The 19,195-nt window shown below is 43.3% G+C and overlaps 2 protein-coding genes across 2 annotated transcripts; both read left to right on the forward strand.

Moving 5' to 3' along the window:
• The first annotated feature begins 899 nt into the window (after nucleotides 1–899).
• Nucleotides 900–3,915, forward strand: LOC121435022 (granzyme C-like). The gene is made up of 5 exons (XM_041634065.1): nucleotides 900–954; nucleotides 2,010–2,160; nucleotides 2,599–2,734; nucleotides 2,896–3,156; nucleotides 3,772–3,915. Exons 1-5 carry the CDS (start codon nucleotides 900–902, stop codon nucleotides 3,913–3,915), a joined length of 747 nt encoding a protein of 248 aa, XP_041489999.1.
• Nucleotides 3,916–15,051: 11,136 nt separating this feature from the next.
• On the forward strand, nucleotides 15,052–17,909 carry LOC121435031 (granzyme F-like). The gene is made up of 5 exons (XM_041634082.1): nucleotides 15,052–15,144; nucleotides 16,182–16,332; nucleotides 16,776–16,911; nucleotides 17,117–17,377; nucleotides 17,766–17,909. The coding sequence occupies exons 1-5, from the start codon at nucleotides 15,090–15,092 to the stop codon at nucleotides 17,907–17,909; spliced, it is 747 nt and encodes a 248-aa protein (XP_041490016.1). The 5' UTR covers nucleotides 15,052–15,089.
• The last annotated feature ends 1,286 nt before the right edge of the window (nucleotides 17,910–19,195 follow it).

Genomic DNA, 19,195 nt, shown 5'->3' on the forward strand with positions numbered 1-19,195 from the left:
TGGATCCCTGTCTCTCTCACTCCTGGATCTAGTCCACTAAGCAACCACTCAAGACTAATCAAGGTTCTTGTTTATCTATTAAAGATCCAAAGCAACACTGTAGGAAATCCGCTGAAGTCCTCAGCAGGGAAGCCTGTGCTGATCTAATTTTACTGAGCTCCTGAGAGATGAATGCCAATACAAAGTAAACAGGTAACCAACACATGCTATTGTGATTTGTTAGTGTACTTAATTATACAAGACAGTAGACACGATCATTGCCCACTAGTTTCACTTGCTTTAGGATTTCTCTGTGACACCCTAGCAGTTTGGGAGAGTCAGAGTGAGTGAAGATTAATTCATCAGACTGTTCCAACAGATGTTCCTCAGTATGATCAGAAGTCTCAGAGGTGAATGAGAAGATGTACTGAAACTCTGCCTCTCCAGATAGGACACAGTATCAGCTTTAATAATATTGTATAACTGTGTCTGTGTATAAGTAGTGCCACAGCTGTTTCGTGGTAAATTGGTTGTAACCAATATTTTTTCTAAAAAAAGTAAAGGGAGAAAGAATAAACCAAAGAAATAAAAAACATCTTACCACAATGGAAAAAAATGTAAGAGATAAGAAAAGCTACACTTTTGTCTCAGTGCAGGCACAGTGGACTTCCTGGGGTCTCAGGCCCTCCTCAACCACAACCTTAACACCCTCTTTTGCTGGTCTTTATCCAGGATTAGCTCAGAGGATGTCAATGTGGTGACAATGTCATTTTTAGACAACGTCCTGAGCTAATAAAGCCAATCAGAGCAGAGGTGCACAGGTTTAAAAGGCCTGTGAGGTCACTGAGCGCTCACCTCCTTCATCCTTCAAGGGCTGAGTCCACTCCGCCCTCCTCCAACCTGAGAAGCCTCCTAAGAACATGGTAGCAATCCTGATTCTCCTGACTTTTCTTCTGCCGCTTGGAGCCGATGCAGGTGAGTGAACCCCCCTGTCCCAGAAAGATTCCATCCCATAATACCTCTGTGTAGTCTCTGCCTACTCTAGTAAGGAACTTCCTGCACTGAACCAGGAGCTTCCTGAACTTCAGGTCCCAGACCAACCCAAACCTGAAAGCTTGTCACTGGCTAGATCGCCAACAAGGTCTGAAGAAGAGCGATGTCCTCAGTGGACATGGTGGGCACTAGCTTCTCCCTGCTCTTCATGTTTCCTAGACAGTGGATCATCCCCAAAAGGAGATGAAGCAGAGAATGCAAAGTTACTAAATGTATACCAATAACTCTACCTGAGCCCAGTCTCAGGGCAGCTCTTATGACCAGTCAGCAATGACATAAGCCCACCAGCTGAAGAATATGAGCAGTATTTATTAATCTCCACCCTCAGGCTACTAAATCTAGAGGCCCAGGGTGACAAGATGCCTGTTCTTAACACTCCATTACCTTTGCAGTCTGGTTTTGCTTGGCCCTCCACTTCTTTCTGTAGGTCCCCAGGGACCGATATTATACCAGCTGAATCCTACAATATCCCCTAGGCTCTTAATCCCTTGAGCTCTGAGCCTCTAGCCCTCCAGCAAAGTAAAAATCATTCTTCCATGAAACTAATTCATTTGCTGAGAACCTAGGATATGATGAGAGCACCAGAAGAGGAGAACTTTAGAAAATCCCTCTCTAAAGACCTTGGGGTAAAAGGTGATGAAATTAGCAGAAATCAAGACAGGAGAGATGTCCGGACACCATTACCTGAGAAAGACTAACATGAGCCACTCAGGATGCCCTTGGTCTCTAGCATCATGAAGAAAGAAGTTTGTCCCTCCATGTATTCGTAAAGCAGGGGCTGGATTACAAGTCTTACTCATCCCTTCTCAGACAGGGCACTGAGGCTTCGGACTCAGCAAAGATCATTCTATGTGCAAGGAATTTTGTCTACAAAAGTCTTGGGGAACTGCAGATATCACTGTTCACCTCTCCCTAGATCTTCCCTCTTACCTCATCTTCTGCTCCCAGACACCTCATATTCTAGCCTTTTCTTTCAGAGGAGATCATCGGGGGCCACGAGGTCAAGCCCCACTCCCGCCCCTACATGGCATTTATTGAATGTGTGAATGATGATGGCAGAACTTATAGATGCGGAGGCTTCCTGGTAAAAGACAACTTCGTGCTGACAGCTGCTCACTGCATGCGAAGGTGAGAAGAAGGAGCTATGCTTCCCCAAGTCTAGTTTCCATCTCCTACTCGTGGATTCTCCTCTGAGAGCTTACTGCAGGGCAGGGCTGTGACAATGGAAGCCTGTCATCAGGGAAAATTTGAGGTCAAAGGGTGAGAGACCAGAGGCAGCAGCACAGTTGAGTTGAAAGCAACTACACTGGTCAGACTACAGCAGTGGCTGAGGTTGAAAGTGCACATTCAGAGTCAATGCAAACATGGAATATTGCCTGGAAACAAGAGCAAGTTCCCAGGAGTCTAGTGTTCTTTTAAAAGAAGAGCGGTGGTTCGCTCCCTGAGCCCCTTCTGTCTCCTCAGTCCCCTCAGCTAGAGCCCCACCCTGCCCACACAGCCTCTTACAGCTCCTGCACTGTGTCCTCTCTCACTCCACATCTTGTATCTGCACTCTGCTCTCTGCAGCTCAATGAGAGTCACTCTAGGAGCCCACAACATCAGCTTCCAGGAGGAGACCCAGCAGACCATCCCTGTGGCTAAAGCCTTCCCACACCCAGACTACAATTTTAAGGATGACTCCAGTGACATCATGCTCTTAAAGGTGAGAACTCTCAGCACAGCTCTCTGTGCTCTGCTTGCTGCAGGGATTGCCCCTCCGCTCCTCCTCTCATCTGTTCTTTTTTTCCCTGACATCCTGGCTTTCATTGGGTCCAGGAACCAGGCTCCTGGCTGAGCTGCTCTCTCATTCTTCTTCCCCCACAGCTGGAGAGGAGGGCAAAGAGGCCTAAAGCTGTGAGGCCCCTCAGGCTGCCCAGGCGTAATGTCCATGTGAAGCCAGGGGACGTGTGCTATGTGGCTGGTTGGGGACAGTTGGGTCCGAATGGTAAATTCTCAGATACGTTGCAAGAGGTAGAGCTGACAGTCCAGAAGGATCAGGAGTGTGAATCCCACTTTTCTCGTCATTACAATAAAGCTACTGCGATCTGTGTGGGGGATCCAAAGATCAAGCGAGGTTCCTTTAAGGTAAGTTGGATTGTCCTCTCAGGCCTCTATGAAGGGAGAAGAGCAATCTGGAACCTAGTATCCAAACATCAAGGGACTCTTTTCCCCATTGGCCATTATTTTATTCCCTGGGAACACCTGTCACAGTAATTAACTTGAGCCTCAGAGCTGACAAGGAGCCTTGGTGAAGGCAGCTGACATAAAGCAGGATTTGCACAGCCCTCCTGACTCCTGGGCCCAGGCTTTAGAAAGCAGAGCTCCATCTGTGTGTTATCATCCTAAGCAGGGGTCTCCTCAGAGCAGGCACCCACATTTGTCAATGGACTGGTCCTCCATGCTCACATAAGGCTCATTCACCTGTCCCCATGTTCTTAAACAATAGCCTGGAGCTGAGGGTCCCACACACCTTCTTAGGGAGTGGATCACAGTGGAGAACGGGCAGAGGCCAGGCTCGGGAGGGACGTGAAGCCCTAATCCTGTCCACAATCAGAATGGGAACACTTGGGACCCCAGGCGTGCCCTCCATTTCTCTCAATACATATTTCACACACCTTGGGGAGGAGCCTTGACATGAGAGGGAGGCTGGGACTAGGTTGAACAACAGCTCAGTTGTCTGTGACTCTTCTCCATTCACAGGGGGATTCTGGAGGGCCTCTCGTGTGTAAAAACAGAGCTGCAGGCATTGTTTCCTTGGTCTGTAAGGATGGTTCAGCACCAGGAACCTACACCAGAGTCTCAAGTTTCCTATCCTGGATAAAGATAATGATAAAACATAGCTAACTACAGAGCAAATCAGACCCCTCCCTGACTCACCATGTTCCCTACAGCTGAGTCCAGGACTCTCCTAGGACACCAGCAAATCAATAAATGTCACTTTGCACAATGGAAAGACTGGCTTCCTGCTCATTCACAGGGACAAACTCTGTGCTTAGCAGACCAATGTCCTACTTTTCTTCTCTGCTCACTCCAACACCATACACATGCTTGCTCCAAATCTCAGGCATGGCCACTGCACACCGTGTTTGTACTAGTCTCACTTTTCAGTGCCCACCCTTCTGACCAGCCCAAAGTTGAGCTAGGGTGTTTCTTTTCATGGGACTCAGTATGGACATTTGTCCTCCTCTGTGTCATATGGAAGAAAGGAGAGGAAAAGCACCATTGGCCGTGGAGATATGAAGATAGAGCTGAGGTCACTGTCAATGGTCCTTTCCGGATACAGAACAGACACAAGAACACCAGTCTTCTCAATTGTGCTGGGGAACACATACCATTATACCTGCATTGTTCTGTCCAATGTCATACTTCTGCAAGCACCATTTTCTGTGGACTTAGAGAATATAGAGTTTCTGTTTCATATTTGTGTCCCATGCCACCTTCCTTTGGTGTTGTAAGGAGCTGCGGGCCTCTTCCCACAGCCCGGCTTCTGGCTACTTGGCTAGCTTATACCCCGAAATAACAACACACAAATTGTATTCTTTTAAACACTGCTTGGCCCACTAGCTCTAGCCTCTTACAGGCTAATTCTCATATTTTGCCTAACCCATTTTTAGTAATCTGTGTAGCACCAGTCTTACCGGGAAAGATTCAGTGTGTCTGACCTGGCTGCTTGCTTCATGGCATCTGCCTGGGAGAGGGGAGCATGGCCTCTGAGCTCACTTCCTCTTCCTCCCAGCATTCTGTTCTGTTTACTCCGCCTACCTAATTTTTAACCTATCAGGGCCAAGGTAGATTCTTTATTTAACCAATGACCTTCCTCCATCATTTCCCTCTTTTCTGTCTAAACAAAAAGGAAGGAAGGCTTTAACTTTAACCTAGCAAAATTACATATAACAAAACAGTTATCAAGTAAGAATTACAATATTTATATCTATTTTATCTTTATCATAACTAAGGAAAACTATAACCAACTATTCTTCAACTCCATCAAAGACTCCAGAAAGATACAATATTACCTAAGCAAACAAGAAATAAACAACTTTCAAACTCTAGAAATGACAGAGACATCTCGCTGCCTGGACAGTCACCCAAAGTTTCTCTGTCCGTTAGGGCATCCATCTTCGGCCTACAGGCCCATAGTATCCAGAGACATTTCCATGAAGCAGGAAATTTCAAAGTCAGTTCAGTCACTATCTGTTGTGTCCTGCAGAATGTCTCACAGACTCTTTCATGAATCAGGAACCCCGATAGATCATCTCACCTTTTGGCAAGTTCAGCAGTCCTCTCTCTGCGGGTTCCAGTTTATTCAACAGTCCAGGCAAGAGCAGTTTCTTGCCCAAATGGCTATCAAACTCCATAAGGATCCACTTCGATGCCCATCTTCCTCTTGAAGTAGATTGGTGCTGCCAGGAGCAGAATGTCTCATTGTCATGAAAAGCCCTAAGTTATTAAAACATTAAATAGCATATTCTGTAGTCTTTGAAAGATATGAAGAATGCCGATCTAACTGAAATATATATCTATATATCTAGAAAATCTAACTAACATGACTACAAACTTTATTATTATTAATGGTTATCCATTAACAATCTATATTCATTACATTTTTAAATGAACTACACAATCACAATACCTTAATCAAGATCAGAAACACATATACATATAACAAAATTGACCTTAAATTTAAATCACTAAAGCAAAATCCATATCAATGTAAATTATTCATACCTATATCATATCTCCCTTTAAATGTAAAAGACCATTTATAAACAATATTTGGGAATATGGGCACAGTTATTTCTCTCCAAACTGCTTCCTGCTGTATGGGGGCGCTGTTATTCGGGTCTATGGTATAACATGTGTGCTAGATTCATCTCAGTCAGCAGTCGAGTGAAGTAATTTTTTGAAGGTGTTCACAGCAACCCTTCAGGAGGGTGTGGTCCATCATACCATATTGGAATAGAAGAAATCCACAGGGTCTCATCCTCTGTGAAAACAAAATAAGAAACTCCTTTCCAAAGTATCATGTCCTTAGATCCAAATTCCGAAGTCAAGGTATTTTCAAAATATCTATGTTGGATTAGTTCAGCAGCATTTATAAACAAATATCTTTTAGCAGCTGTTGCTCCTTCCTCAGCATTCAAACAACTCAAAGAGAGCATAATAGCATACAGTATCAAAATTCTCTGTGTATTTTCCATCTTTGTATGGCTTTATTTTGACCTCTATTTTATTTATTTTTACTTTTATTTTATATTCTCTGTATATCTTTGACCTGGAATAACTCTGTAGACCAGGCTGTCCTTGAACTCTCAGAGATCCTTCTGTCTCTGCCTTCCAGGCATTGGGATTAAAGGTGTGTCCTACCACACCTTGAAGTCACAGAGTTCAACTCTGAGGTCAATCTACCTCTGTCTCCCAAGTGTTGGGATTCAAAGTGTGTACTACCACACCTAACTACTCTCTTTCTTCCACTTTGTACTTTTAAGAACTTTAACTTTTAGCTTGCATATATTTTTAACACACTGTAAATCATTTAAACATTTTCTTTGACTTTGAATCTTTCTTTTACTGTATAAGTCTCTTTTTTGACCACATGAGTCTTTAATTTACCAAGCAATATTGGTAGGACTAAAGCTGTGGCTTTGGCAGCTGGATCCATTCCTTAGCTTTCCAGCCTCATGGCGGAGATACAGGCTGTTGCCATGTTTATCGCCACAACTCTATGGCATTTCAAGGTCCCTGCCATCAAGCAAGCTGCAACAGACAACACTCAAGTCCTTTCTCTGTAGCCGGCCTTTTGCCTCAAAGAATCAGAGTTTGCACTGGCAGGACAGCTCAGAATGCTGGCATTTTAAAACAGCACAACTTTTTTCCTGCTACAGCTGAAAACAAACAGGCATGCAGTCAGCTCTTATCAACACCATTTAAGTGTTTCGTGGCAGGACCTCTTAAAAGAGAGCTGCAAGCTTTGCAGCTAAAGCTGAGTCAGGAAGCCTCTCTTAGATGAGAGCACTTGCTTGCCTCTATCAAGCAGAGCAGAACTGAGAAATTGCTGCTACCAAGAAAACATGCTTTACTCTATTCTTTCCCAAGCTTTCTCAGGCTTTCTGTGGATGCAGTTGCCCACGTCTGGGTGCCATTCTGTTGAATGAGCTGTGGGTTGCATTCCGCCACCCAGCTCCCGCCACCGGGGCCCCATAACAACAAGTCCACCTCGTTGATATGACGTCATGATACTGATAGCACTACTACAAGACCTGTTTTGGGTACCAGCTGCACAAGACGTTCCCAATTTGGTTAGCTGAAACGGTGCACATCTTATACAACATTCTGGCCAGACCTGCACAAAATTACTCAGAGACTATTTGCGATTTTAAAAGGCATTGATCTTGAAATTTAACCATCATTTTACGTTCACAGGATCCCCCAGAAAGAACGTCGCCCCCATGACAGCTGGAAGTAATTCTAGAGGACGACATCCCCTCTCCCAGTAAAGTTTGCCCTTGGGTTTAGGGACATCATTTAGGGGTTGGGAGGTTGGGGGAGGAATTTTATAAGCTCAGGGATCATTTTGAAAAAAAAAGAGGGATGATGGGATAATAGATTTGTAATTGTGAGTTACTGTTTTTAGACAAATATATTGGTATTGATTCTTGTATATTGATACAAAGTTAAATTATATTGACTATTGTATGCATGCATGTTTCTACCTCTGTTTAAAACATTTTTTATGTATTGACATATATTGTATTGATATATATATATTATATATTAACCATATTGCAGTGTACATTTCTACCTCTGATTAAGATACTTATATATTGTTTGTGTATTGATACATATTTACCATACTGCAATGTATATTTGTACATTGTTTATATTTGGAGGTCATTGTCCTCATTTGTTTCACAGTCATTTATTGTCTTAGTCTTTAAGTTAGATAGATATTGAGAATTATATAGATTAATAGTCATCTAAGTTTGTCATTTATAATTAGACTAATCAGGTTCTTTAGATATATAGAGATTATACTCAGTATAGATAGATAATCTTCAACCTCTTCAAAGAGCTGTGGAAAATGGCCTTTAATCTAACTCAGAGTTTTGTGGTAGTGAGACACAATTGTTCCTGGCAACACCGCTCTATTCCTGAGAGAATGTTGAGCACCAAAGACACTCCACCTGGAGCCTTTCTTTTTGGCAGAACTGGTCTTTGGGCAAAGAAATGCCCATACCTCAACCACTGACAGAGATACAGAGCGTGCATCAATGGATAAAACAGGACTGTCATATCCTGCCAAGACAGGGTAAGATAGTTTTGAAAAGTTGCTTGCGTTTGAAAATGGTATGTCAGTCATGTTAGGCCTTAGCCAAAGTTGGTAGCTTCAACACTGCTAATGTGACTTTGGGTGATTGCCCAGGTAGCTAGTTGTCTCTGTGATTTGTTGCATGTTTTGGAAGTGTTTTACTGAACTTTCTAATTACCCAGATAACATTATTTCCCTTCTAGGATCTTCGATGGGGTTGAAGACTATATAAATGTAGTTACTTTTCTCTCATGACTTGGCCAAGTTATTTATTATACAAGACTTAAGCTAGTTAGAATAGGATATTTGTACATATTGTATATAATTTCGTAGTAGGTTTAGAACTCTCTTACTAAAACAAAAGGGGGAGGTGTTGCGGGAAGTCCTTCCGCTCCTCCAGCCAATAGCCGCTGAGATACCAGCCCATTGGGGCGTGGGCTCTCTCCCTTTAAAAAAGTGGCTACTTCCCTTCTCGCTCTCTTTGCTTCCTGCTCCGGTTCTGGCGACTAGACTTCTTCCTGATTGAGCAGAGGGCTGCTGTCTTGGACGGTTATCTGTAAGTTTTTTCCCCTTTAAATAAATACCACCCTATTAATCATAATTCCAAACTGGTGTGGCATTGTTTGTGACTTATGCCTTCACTTTGGTGGTTTTTAGTGACTATGTCCCTGTTAGGCTCATGTATTTGATAACCTGTTTCCCAGTTGATGCTGCTGCTTGGGGATATTAGAAAATATGGCCTTGGTGTAACAGTTCCATTGCTGTGGCAGGCTTTGACTCACACCGTTACCAGTTCTCTCTCTCTCTCTGCTATGGTTCGCTCTCTCTCTCTCTCTTTCTCTCTCTCTCTCTCTCTCTCTCTCTTTCTCTCTGTTCTTCTCTCTCTGTGTTTGCACACGCATGTGTTTATGTGTGTGTAACTGTATTGTATGGTTCTTGAGAATGCAGTTCTCATCCTGTGTTAATATCAATATTTGTGTGCTCTTCAAGTTGTTAACCATGCCTGACTGCAGTGTGATGCTGCCAGTGTTTTATCTTCCAAGTGAGGACAGTCAAACTGGCACCATCATATTTTCATGGAGACGTAGCAAACCAACAGAGGTTATCAGTGATATTTTAATCTACATAGCCAAATGGGTTTTTAATGGTATTTGGAAAACAAGTAAGAATTTCTTTTTGATTATTAAGAACACACTCACCAGAACCTTGCCTCACACACCACAACCCAGCTACCATTCTTACAATAGGCTCTCACTCTGCACTGCATCCGCAGCTGAGATGCTGAAATACTCAGATCTTGCTTTCTATTTTCTTTTCAATTTTCATAGTAGAAATAATTATAGTTCCTTATCTCTTATTATTTCTAATTGCAGTATGGCTTCTATACCATGATAGAATATAATACTACTCAAAAAAGAGAGAAGATCTTTCAAGTGAAAGGGGGCATGCAGCTACTTTTTGTCAGGTAAATACAAGACTCTGTTAAAACTTTCAGAATTTTTAAGTGTTCATAAAAGTAATAACAGAGAAGGCATTACATGCAAACCCATGCTACCTGACATAGTAGCTTTCAAGGATGGCAACACAGGACAAAGCAATGGAACTGAGAAGAGACATATTCTCAATAACAACAAACACTTAAAGTTTCATTTTAGGATGGTGAGGTGATGGATAGGTTCAGTGGGTGTGAGCACTATCTGAACAAGCAGGAGAATCTGAGTTCAGATGCCAGCACCAGCATAAAGATGCTGAGTGCGGTGGATGCACCTGCATCCTAGTGTAGACACAGGAAAACTGCTGATGCTTGCTGTTAGCAGCCTCAACCAAACAGTCTGTTCCAGGTTCAGGGAGAGACCCCATCTCAAAGGACTAAGATAGAAAACAGTAGAGGACCCTGACATCTTTCTCTGTACTCATACAGGCACGAGACACATACTCTGACATACATGTGTACACAAAGCACCACACATTTAAAGAGATAGTCACACCTGGTCTAGTTATGTTCTTTATTCTGATAAAAAACACTTTCCCAAAGCGCTTGGCCAGGAGAGGGTTGATTTGGCTCACATGTCCCACCTACACTCCATCACTGATGGAAGTCAGGGCAGGCTGGTGCTCTAGCAGGAGCAAAGGCAGGAACCTCAGAGGAAAGCTGCCTGCTGGTTCAGCTTGCTTTCTTACCCAACCCAGGACCTCATGCTCATGGATTCACTACCCACCGTGGGCTAGTCCCAGTTCCATCCATTAGCAACCAAAAAGAACCCCCCCCCCAAACATGCTCACAGTCAATCTAATGGACACAATCCTCAATTGAGGGCTCCTCTTCCGGTGTTTTTAGTTTATGTCTAGTTGACCGAAAGTACCCAGCACAGCTGGTTAGATAGGTTCTGTGGTAAAAAGCTAGATATGTGGTTATGTGGTTATATTTAAATAATAATTCAAAACAAACCATTCGGACCATTTTGTGTTAGTGACTCCATTGAGAGGTGAACAAATAGTAATCCAATTCTGATATGCCTTAAGGAGTGAGGGATATTTATTAATAAACTCATTGGGTTTCACCAGACTACAACCAAGAGAACAGACAAACTGAGAAAAAAATTCTACCAAAGAACTTTGGAGACCAGAAGTACTCATGTTAAATCTTATTCTTTGGGAATGATGTCAGTGCTGATGCTAAGAACAGCCCAACCTGACATTTTGGTTCCAAGTAATAAGGGAGCTAAAGTCATTGAAGAAATAATGCCATTAAAAATACACTAATAAATATTTTTTTATATGGGGCAGTGGAAAATATATCGAAGTTGTTTTCTTTGCCCATAATCAACCTAACTAGTACAGCTGCTGCTGATGCCCAGCGATGGTGGTTTAAAGAGACAGACCCATCCTGACAGTGGTGGAGAAAACTTTAATCCCAGCACTGGGGAGCAGACGAGCTGGGTCTCTGAGGTAAAGCACAACCTGGTCTACAGAGAAAGTTCCACAACAGCCAGGGACACACAGTGAAACCCTGTCTCAAAAATATGTAAATGAATGAGCAAATAAAATAAATTAAATATGTAAATTAAAAGAAATTAAGAGAACTTGTAAAGCAACAGAAGACAGTGCAATTACCACATGATACTCATGATTAATGATGTGTCCTTGCAGATGTCATCAAGAAAATTTATGAATAAAGAAGGTCTCAGTGGGAATTGTGCGGGATGAGAGGGGATGAATTTGAGCAAAAATGACTAAAAACATTGGATACATATATAAAATTGTTAAAGAAGACAAGCTAAGTTCTAAAAGGAAATTTAATGCTAAATCATTATAAACTGGGTAATCTCTCCAGTACTGAGTTTCATAAGGGACAAGGGATTAAATCATAACCAATGCCAGGAATTCATGAAAAGTATTCATGGTAACTCTGATGAAATCATTTACATTTTAGAAGTAAGGTGGCCATTCTCTGGACATTACCAAAATACTATTAGGTCACTTACAATGTTGCAAGCAGTATTTATGCCAGAATTTGGAAATGAAAACTCAATTACAGATTGACCTTTTAGTGGATTTGACTATTTGCTTCAACTTTAATGGAAAAAACAACCTCTCAATACCATGTTTTATACCCTAAGTGCTCCAGGAGAAGTGGAATTATGGTAAGCTCAATTTAAGACAAATAATTGCATTTCAATGCAGCTCAATACTGGTTTGTAAACAGTGACCTTGCTATTACATTTGATCGGAAATCTGAAAACAGATATCAAGATTTCCAGAAATAATATCACTACTTGGTATAATCACAAGGTCATTTTTATCAATATATAAATATTATCTGCCAAAGTTCCCTGCTGAGTTTCAATTAAAAATGCCTATATCTGCAGTCCTGCCTTCAACCTAAAAATATCTTCTCTCATGTTCGTTCTCGACATTTATGGGTCTCTTACAGGACCTTCTCGACATTCATGGGTCTCTTACAGGACCTTTTCTGAAACAAGAGCTCACCCTCAGAGTCACACTGGATTCACGCCGTCAGCTTTTGATAGCACCTACACTTGTGAGTCACAGGTCTCAGGAACTGAGCATGCTGGCCTGGAGAAGTGGCTCAGACATATTAATGGTAGAGACTGCTCTTGCAGAGGACCCTAGTTCAGTTCTGAGCACCCATGCTGAATGACTCATAACACTGTAACCTCAGCTCCTCTGGGCTCAAAGGGCGTGTGTGCTCACATGCACATGCCCCCATCTGGAACACAGACACATACACATAATCCATAGATAAATCCTTGATGTAGATATACTCTAGACACGAGGAGGCCACTACACCTGTGAAATTTAAGCAATATGACTGCTTAAATAGGATCTGAACAATGACAACACCAGTACACCTTCAAAGCGGTTGGGGAAATACCAGGGGACCCCATCCGAAGATGAAGAGCAACAAACTATAAAGTACAGAGAGGGAGAAAAAGTCTTCCCCTAAGATGAGCCCCCCACCCAATGGTTATACAATCCTAAGTTGTCAGACCTAAAATAAATTAGAATTCAAGCAATAATAATCTGACTCTGTAAACTGGATTTATATTTTCATCACTGTGAATGTTGAGAGAAAGAGAGAGAATGGTAATTAAAGAATAAGAGGCCTTGAATCTGAAGGGGATGGAGCAACCTGTTAGGAGTTAGAAGGATAATGGCTGATGGCATGCTTATGTTTTAATTTTTCAATAATTCCAAATGATAACAGTAAAATTAGAACCAAAATATCTCACCCCATCTCAGGAATTCACTGAGATTGGAGCTCTGTCCATCAAGCCAGTTGTGTTTAACAAGTCCATTTGTTTTTCCAAAGCAATGTCAAATGGCCCACAAAGTTTGTGTTGCCCTCATTCACTATTTTTGTTTGTTTGCTCTTTCTTTTGTTATTTTTTTCTATCCTGAAACAGGGTTTCTATGTGTGTCCCTGTGCATGCTGGAACTCACTATGTGGAGCAGGTTGGCCTTGAACTCACAGAGATGTGTCTGCCTCTTCTGCCGAGTGCTGGCTTTAAAGGGTCTGCCAACACTGCTCTCCTTTTTCTAGGATGAACTCACACTAAAATAAATACTACTACTTAGCTGTGTTCACTTTAGTTATTCGATATCACTAAATTGGAGCCCGTTCCATGGTTAAAATAATTCCCTTAACTGGATACCATATAATTAAGATTATTGTGTTCTGTAAGGATTTTATTGCATACCTGTATGTGCAGATAATGTATCGTTTATACATGGTTTCTCTTCAGTGACAACTTAGCAATTTTTGTTATAACATACACAGACACACATGTATATATAAAATATAGTATGGTAATTTGTATCCCCAAACAGCTGTCTTTTATTGTGGCCCAAAATGACACAGAGTGTCAAACCCTGGACTGGATGATTAATTTAGATCCAATTAATATCTGGACTGCAGCTAACAGCTGGGATAAAAAAGCCTCTATGGATACAAATATGAAAAAGGAAATTCAAAAATCTCTGAAAAACATAAAGTTGTGGAGATAAACAAGACCCCTGGTGCTCTGGGCTTGTTCTGGATGCGCATGCTTAGACACACACACACACACACACACACATAGACTGGCAGACAGACAGACACACATGCATTCATGCACACACGCACATGCGCATATGAACACAACACACACACATATACACCCCTCTGTTCTTAGGAAAAGGCCAGCCTGTCTCAACTCCTAGAGCTGATCTCACACAGCTCTCCTCATCACATGCCCTAGGCTCAGATCCTCAGCTCACTCCAGTCATTATCAGCCTCTTCAAGAGCTGGATCCCTGTCTCTCTCACTCCTGGATCTAGTCCACTAAACAACCACTCAAGACTAATCAAGGTTCTTGTTTATCTATTAAATATCCAAAGCAACACTGTAGGAAATCCGCTGAAGTCCTCAGCAGAGAAGTCAATGCTGATCTAATCCTACTGAGCTCTTGAGAGATGAACGCCAATACAAAGTAAACAGGTAACCAATACATGCTTTTGTGATTTGTTTGTATACTTAATTATACAAGACAGTAGACACGATCATTGCCCACTAGGTTTCACTTGCTTTAGGATTTCTTTGTGACACCCTAGCAGTTTGGGAGAGTCAGAGTGAGTGAAGATTAATTCATCAGACTGTTCCAACAGATGTTCCTCAGTATGATGAGAAGTCTCAGAGCTTAATGAGAAGATGTACTGAAACTCTGCCTCGCCAAATATGATGCAGTATCAGCTTTAATAAGTACTGTATAACTTTTTCTGTGTATAAATAATACTATAGCAGTTTTGTGGTAAATTGGGTGTCAGCATTATTTTTTTTTAAAGAAAAGGGAGAAAGAAAAAGCCAAAGAAATTAAAAAAAGATCTACCACAATGGAAAAAAATGTAAGAGGTAAGAAAAGCCACAGTTTTATCTCAGACAGAGTAGACTTCCTGGGGTCTCAGGCCCTCCTCAACCACAACCTTAACACCCTCTTTTCCTGGTCTTTATCCAGGATTAGCTCAGAGGATGTCAATGTGGTGATCGTGTCATTTTTACCCAAACCAGAAAACTGCCTTAGCTACTAAAGCCAATCAGAGCAGAGGTGCACAGGTTTAAAAGGCCTGTGAGGTCACTGAGAGCTCACCTCCTTCATCCTTCAAGGGCTGTGTCCACTCTGACCTCCAGCCTGAGCAGCCTCCTAAGAAGATGGCAGCAGCCCTGATTCTCCTGACCTTTCTTCTGCCGCTTGGACCTGGTGCAGGTGAGTGAACACCTCTGTTTCAGAGGTGCCATCCCATAATACCTCTGTGGAGTCTCTGTCCAGCTCTAGTCAGGAACTTCCTGCACTGAACCAGGAGATTCCTCAATCTCAGGTTCCAGACCAACCCAGACCTGAAGCCTGTCACTGGCTAGATCCTCAACAAGGTCTGAAGAAGTCGGTGTCCTCAGAAGACATGGTGGGCACTAGCTTCTCCCTGATCTTTGTGTCACCTGGGGAGTGGATCATCCCCAAAGAGAGAAGTAGCAGAGAACGTAAGCTTACTAAACAATACATCATTGACCTCACCTGAACCCAGACCAAGGGCAGGTTTAACCATCAGCCAGCAATGATGTAAGGCAACCAGCTGATGAATATTATCATTAGTTATTAATCTCCACCCTCAGGCTGCTAAATCTACAGGTCCAGGTTGACAATATGCCTGTTCATTGCTCTATTTTCAGTTTTGTCTTGGTTGGCCAGTCCATTTCTTTCTGCAGTCACCAGTCACCAACTATTCTCTTTATGCCAGTGGAATCCTCCAGTATCCCCTAGGCTATGATTCCAATGAGCTCTGATCCACCATCCCTCCAGCTAAGTAAAAATCATTCTTCCATGTAGCTAATTCTTTTATTGAGAACCTAGGATATGATAGGCACCAGAACAGGAGAACTTTAGAAAATCCCTCTCCAAAGAGCATGGAATAAAAGGCGACAAATTGGCAGAAATCAAGACAGGAGAGGCGTCAGGAGACCCATTTACCGAGAAAGACTAATATGAGCCACCCAGCATTCCCTTGGTCTCTAGCATCATGAAGAAAGAAGTTTGTCCCTCCATGTATTTGTAAAGCAGGGGCTGGAGGACAAGTCCCACCCACCCCTACTCAGAACAGGGCACTGAGGTGTCAGACGCAGCAAAGATCATTCCATGTACAAGGAATTCGGTCCACAGCAGTCTTGGGGAACTGTAGATCTCACTGTTCACCTCTTTCTCTCTCATCTGCTGCTCCCAGACACCTCATATTCTGCCTTTTCTTTCAGAGGAGATCATCGGGGGCCATGAGGTCAAGCCCCACTCCTGCCCCTACATGGCATATATCACATCTTTTCATGATGATGGGAAAAGACATTGCTGTGGAGGCTTCCTGGTAAAAGACAACTTTGTGCTGACAGCTGCTCACTGCATGGGAAGGTGAGGAGAAGCAGCTAGGCCATGCTTTCTGAGACCCCAACAGGAGTTTCCATCCTCTACTTGTGTCTGCTCCTCTGAGAGCTCACTACAGGGCAGGGCTGTGACAATGGAAGGATGACAACAGGGAAACTTTGAGGTCAAACTGTGAGAGCCCAGAGGCAGCAGCACTGTTGAGTTGAAAGCAAATACACTGGTCAGACTACAGCAGTGTCCGAGGTTGAAAGTACATATTAAGAGTCAATGCAAATGTGTAATGTTTTCTAAAAACCAGAGGAAGTCTTCTGGAACCACTATCCTCACAAACAAAAGAGCAGTGGTTCACACCCTGAGCCCCTTCTGTCTCCTCAGTCCCCTCAGCTAGAGCCACACCCTGCCCACCCAGCCTCTTACAGATCCTGCACTGTGTCCTCTCTCACTCCACATCTCCCATCTGCACTCTGCAGCTCAATGAACGTCACTCTAGGAGCCCACGCCATCAGGATCCAGGAGGAGACCCGGCAGTTCATCCCTGTGGCAGAAGTCATCCCACACCCAGCCTATAATTCTCAGGATAGCTCCAATGACATCATGCTCCTAAAGGTGAGACTTGCCACCCCATCCACACACCTCTTCCCATCCCCTACTCAACCACCACTCCTGGTGCCTGTGTTCTGTTTGTTGCAGGGCTTGCCCCTCCCATTTTGCTCTCATCTTGTTCCCTCCCTCCCTCCTACTCATTCTTTCAAAGGGTCCCAGGCCAGCAGGCTCCTGGCTGAGCTCTTCTCTCCTGCTTCTTCTCCCACAGCTGGAAAGGAAGGCCAAGAGGACTAACGCTGTGAGGCCCCTCCCCCTGCCCAGGGCCAATGCCCAGGTGAGGGCTGGGAAAGTATGCTACCTGATTGGCTGGGGGAGAAAGTCCTTTCATGACACCAAAGAAACTAAAATCCTACAAGAGGCTGTATTGATCATCCAGGATGACCAGAAATGTAAAAAACTCTTCCACCGCTATTCCAAAACCATGCAGATTTGTGCTGGAGACCCGAAGAAAGTAGAGGCTGCTTTCAAGGTTTGTTCAAGCATTTGGCAGACAAAATGCAGGGAGAGAGGAACCTGGGAGAGGGCTATTTATGATAATGGCCAAACCTTCAAGAGTCAGCTTATAGAAGGGACATCCCAAAAGCAGGTTTGAGTCCCTCTGTGGGTTAGCAAGAGAGAAAGATGGGGAAACATTGGCCCTCCCAAAGCAGCATAAATTGTTTCTGAGTGTTCCTAAGGACTTCGGGGGAAACCTTGGATTGAGCTAGAAGGAAGAGTGTGCCCTCCTTGGAGCTGTGGTACTGAGGGAGTTTAAAAACCTGTTCTGGCCCTGACCTAACAGCTAACCTTCCCAGGAGGAGGTAGGGAGGGCAGAGTCAGGGGAAGGAGGCTCAGTTCTTCCTTGGCCTGTCCAACAGGGCGACTCTGGGGGACCCCTCGTGTGTAACAACAGAGCTTATGGAGTTTTATCCTATGGAAAGAACCAGACCATCTCTTCAGGAATCTTCACTAAGGTTGTGTCCTTCCTGCCATGGATCAAAAGAAGCATGAAGCCTCTCTAACAGGTGGTTGAAGCCAGCTGTGCCTGACTAGCTTGTCCGGATACAGGCGAGACCCACATGGAGTGGGTAGCAAAGGCTGAAAACTCATAATAAATTGATCTGCACATTGAATACAACTGAAGTCCTGTACTATCTGAGTCACCCGTGTGCACTTCAATGGTCCTCGTTGCAGTCTCATGTCAGTTCTGAGCTTTTCTTCCTCCTTCTTCCCCAGCCCCTCCCCTAACTGGAACTTCAGGCTAGATAATTCCCACATATTTATCACTCACACATACATGGTGGTGGTTAGGGGGTTGTTGGTTTGTTTTTAATTTTTGACATAGGAACTCTAGGCTGGCCTGGAGTTTGTTTTGTAGATAAGCCTGACCTTAAACTCACCAAGGTCTACCTGCCTCTGCTTCCCCAGGGCTGGGATTAAAGATTTGTGCCATGACATCCAACCTTACACCTATTTTACTACCCAGCTGTCCAAGGTTGACTTTCTTACATCACAAACATGAGTCTATAGCACCACTGAGGTGTCGTATACTCAGTCATTTCTCTTCACCCTTAGTCTCCAGAGGCCTAGAAAATCCCTAACATCTCTTGGTCACCTTCATTAAGCCCCAACATTTGCTAGTGAATCAACAAAGCACTGGGGTGAAGGGACATTTGACTCTGGGAATTCTGAAGGCCAGGGGTCATGCTACTGGATAAATTTCCTGTTCCAAGACCTCCCACCTCTGGGGGGAACCTCAGTTCTATGCTTTTATTTTTTGCTTTAGATTTGTTTGTTGAGAGAGAAAGAGAGAGAGAGAGAGAGAGAGAGAGAGAGAGAGAGAGAGAAGTTTAGTGGGTAGGGAAAGAATATGAAAATATGAAAAAGGGGAAAATATGGTTGGAAAAATTAAAGGAATTAGCAATGATACAATAAACTTTTATAATTAAAATATAAATGTATTTATTGTTAAGAATAATAACAGGAAGCATATGAAAACTGCTCTTCCTCCTTTCTTCCACCAAGCCCTGGAAATGAAATTTTGACCCTTGAGATATGGACAATGGTAAAAGGGTATTGGGAGGAAGCTGCTGGGAGCTTCCTGCTCCTGTGTGGAGATGAACTAGTTTCCAGCCTAGTCTAGTCTCTGCCTAGAATCTTATGGAACAAAGACCACAAACATGGTGTCTATGAATGAAGCTGCTGCTGCTGTTAATCCTCCTGCTCTTCCTTCTCCTCCTCCCTTCCTCCTCCTCCCCTCCTTGTCCTCCTCCTCGTCCTCCTCCTCGTCCTCCTCCTCCTCCTCCTC

Source organism: Microtus oregoni, unplaced genomic scaffold, assembly GCF_018167655.1.
Source record: "Microtus oregoni isolate MIOR12 unplaced genomic scaffold, Mior012 000045F_ref0000178, whole genome shotgun sequence".
Taxonomy (NCBI): domain Eukaryota; kingdom Metazoa; phylum Chordata; class Mammalia; order Rodentia; family Cricetidae; genus Microtus; species Microtus oregoni.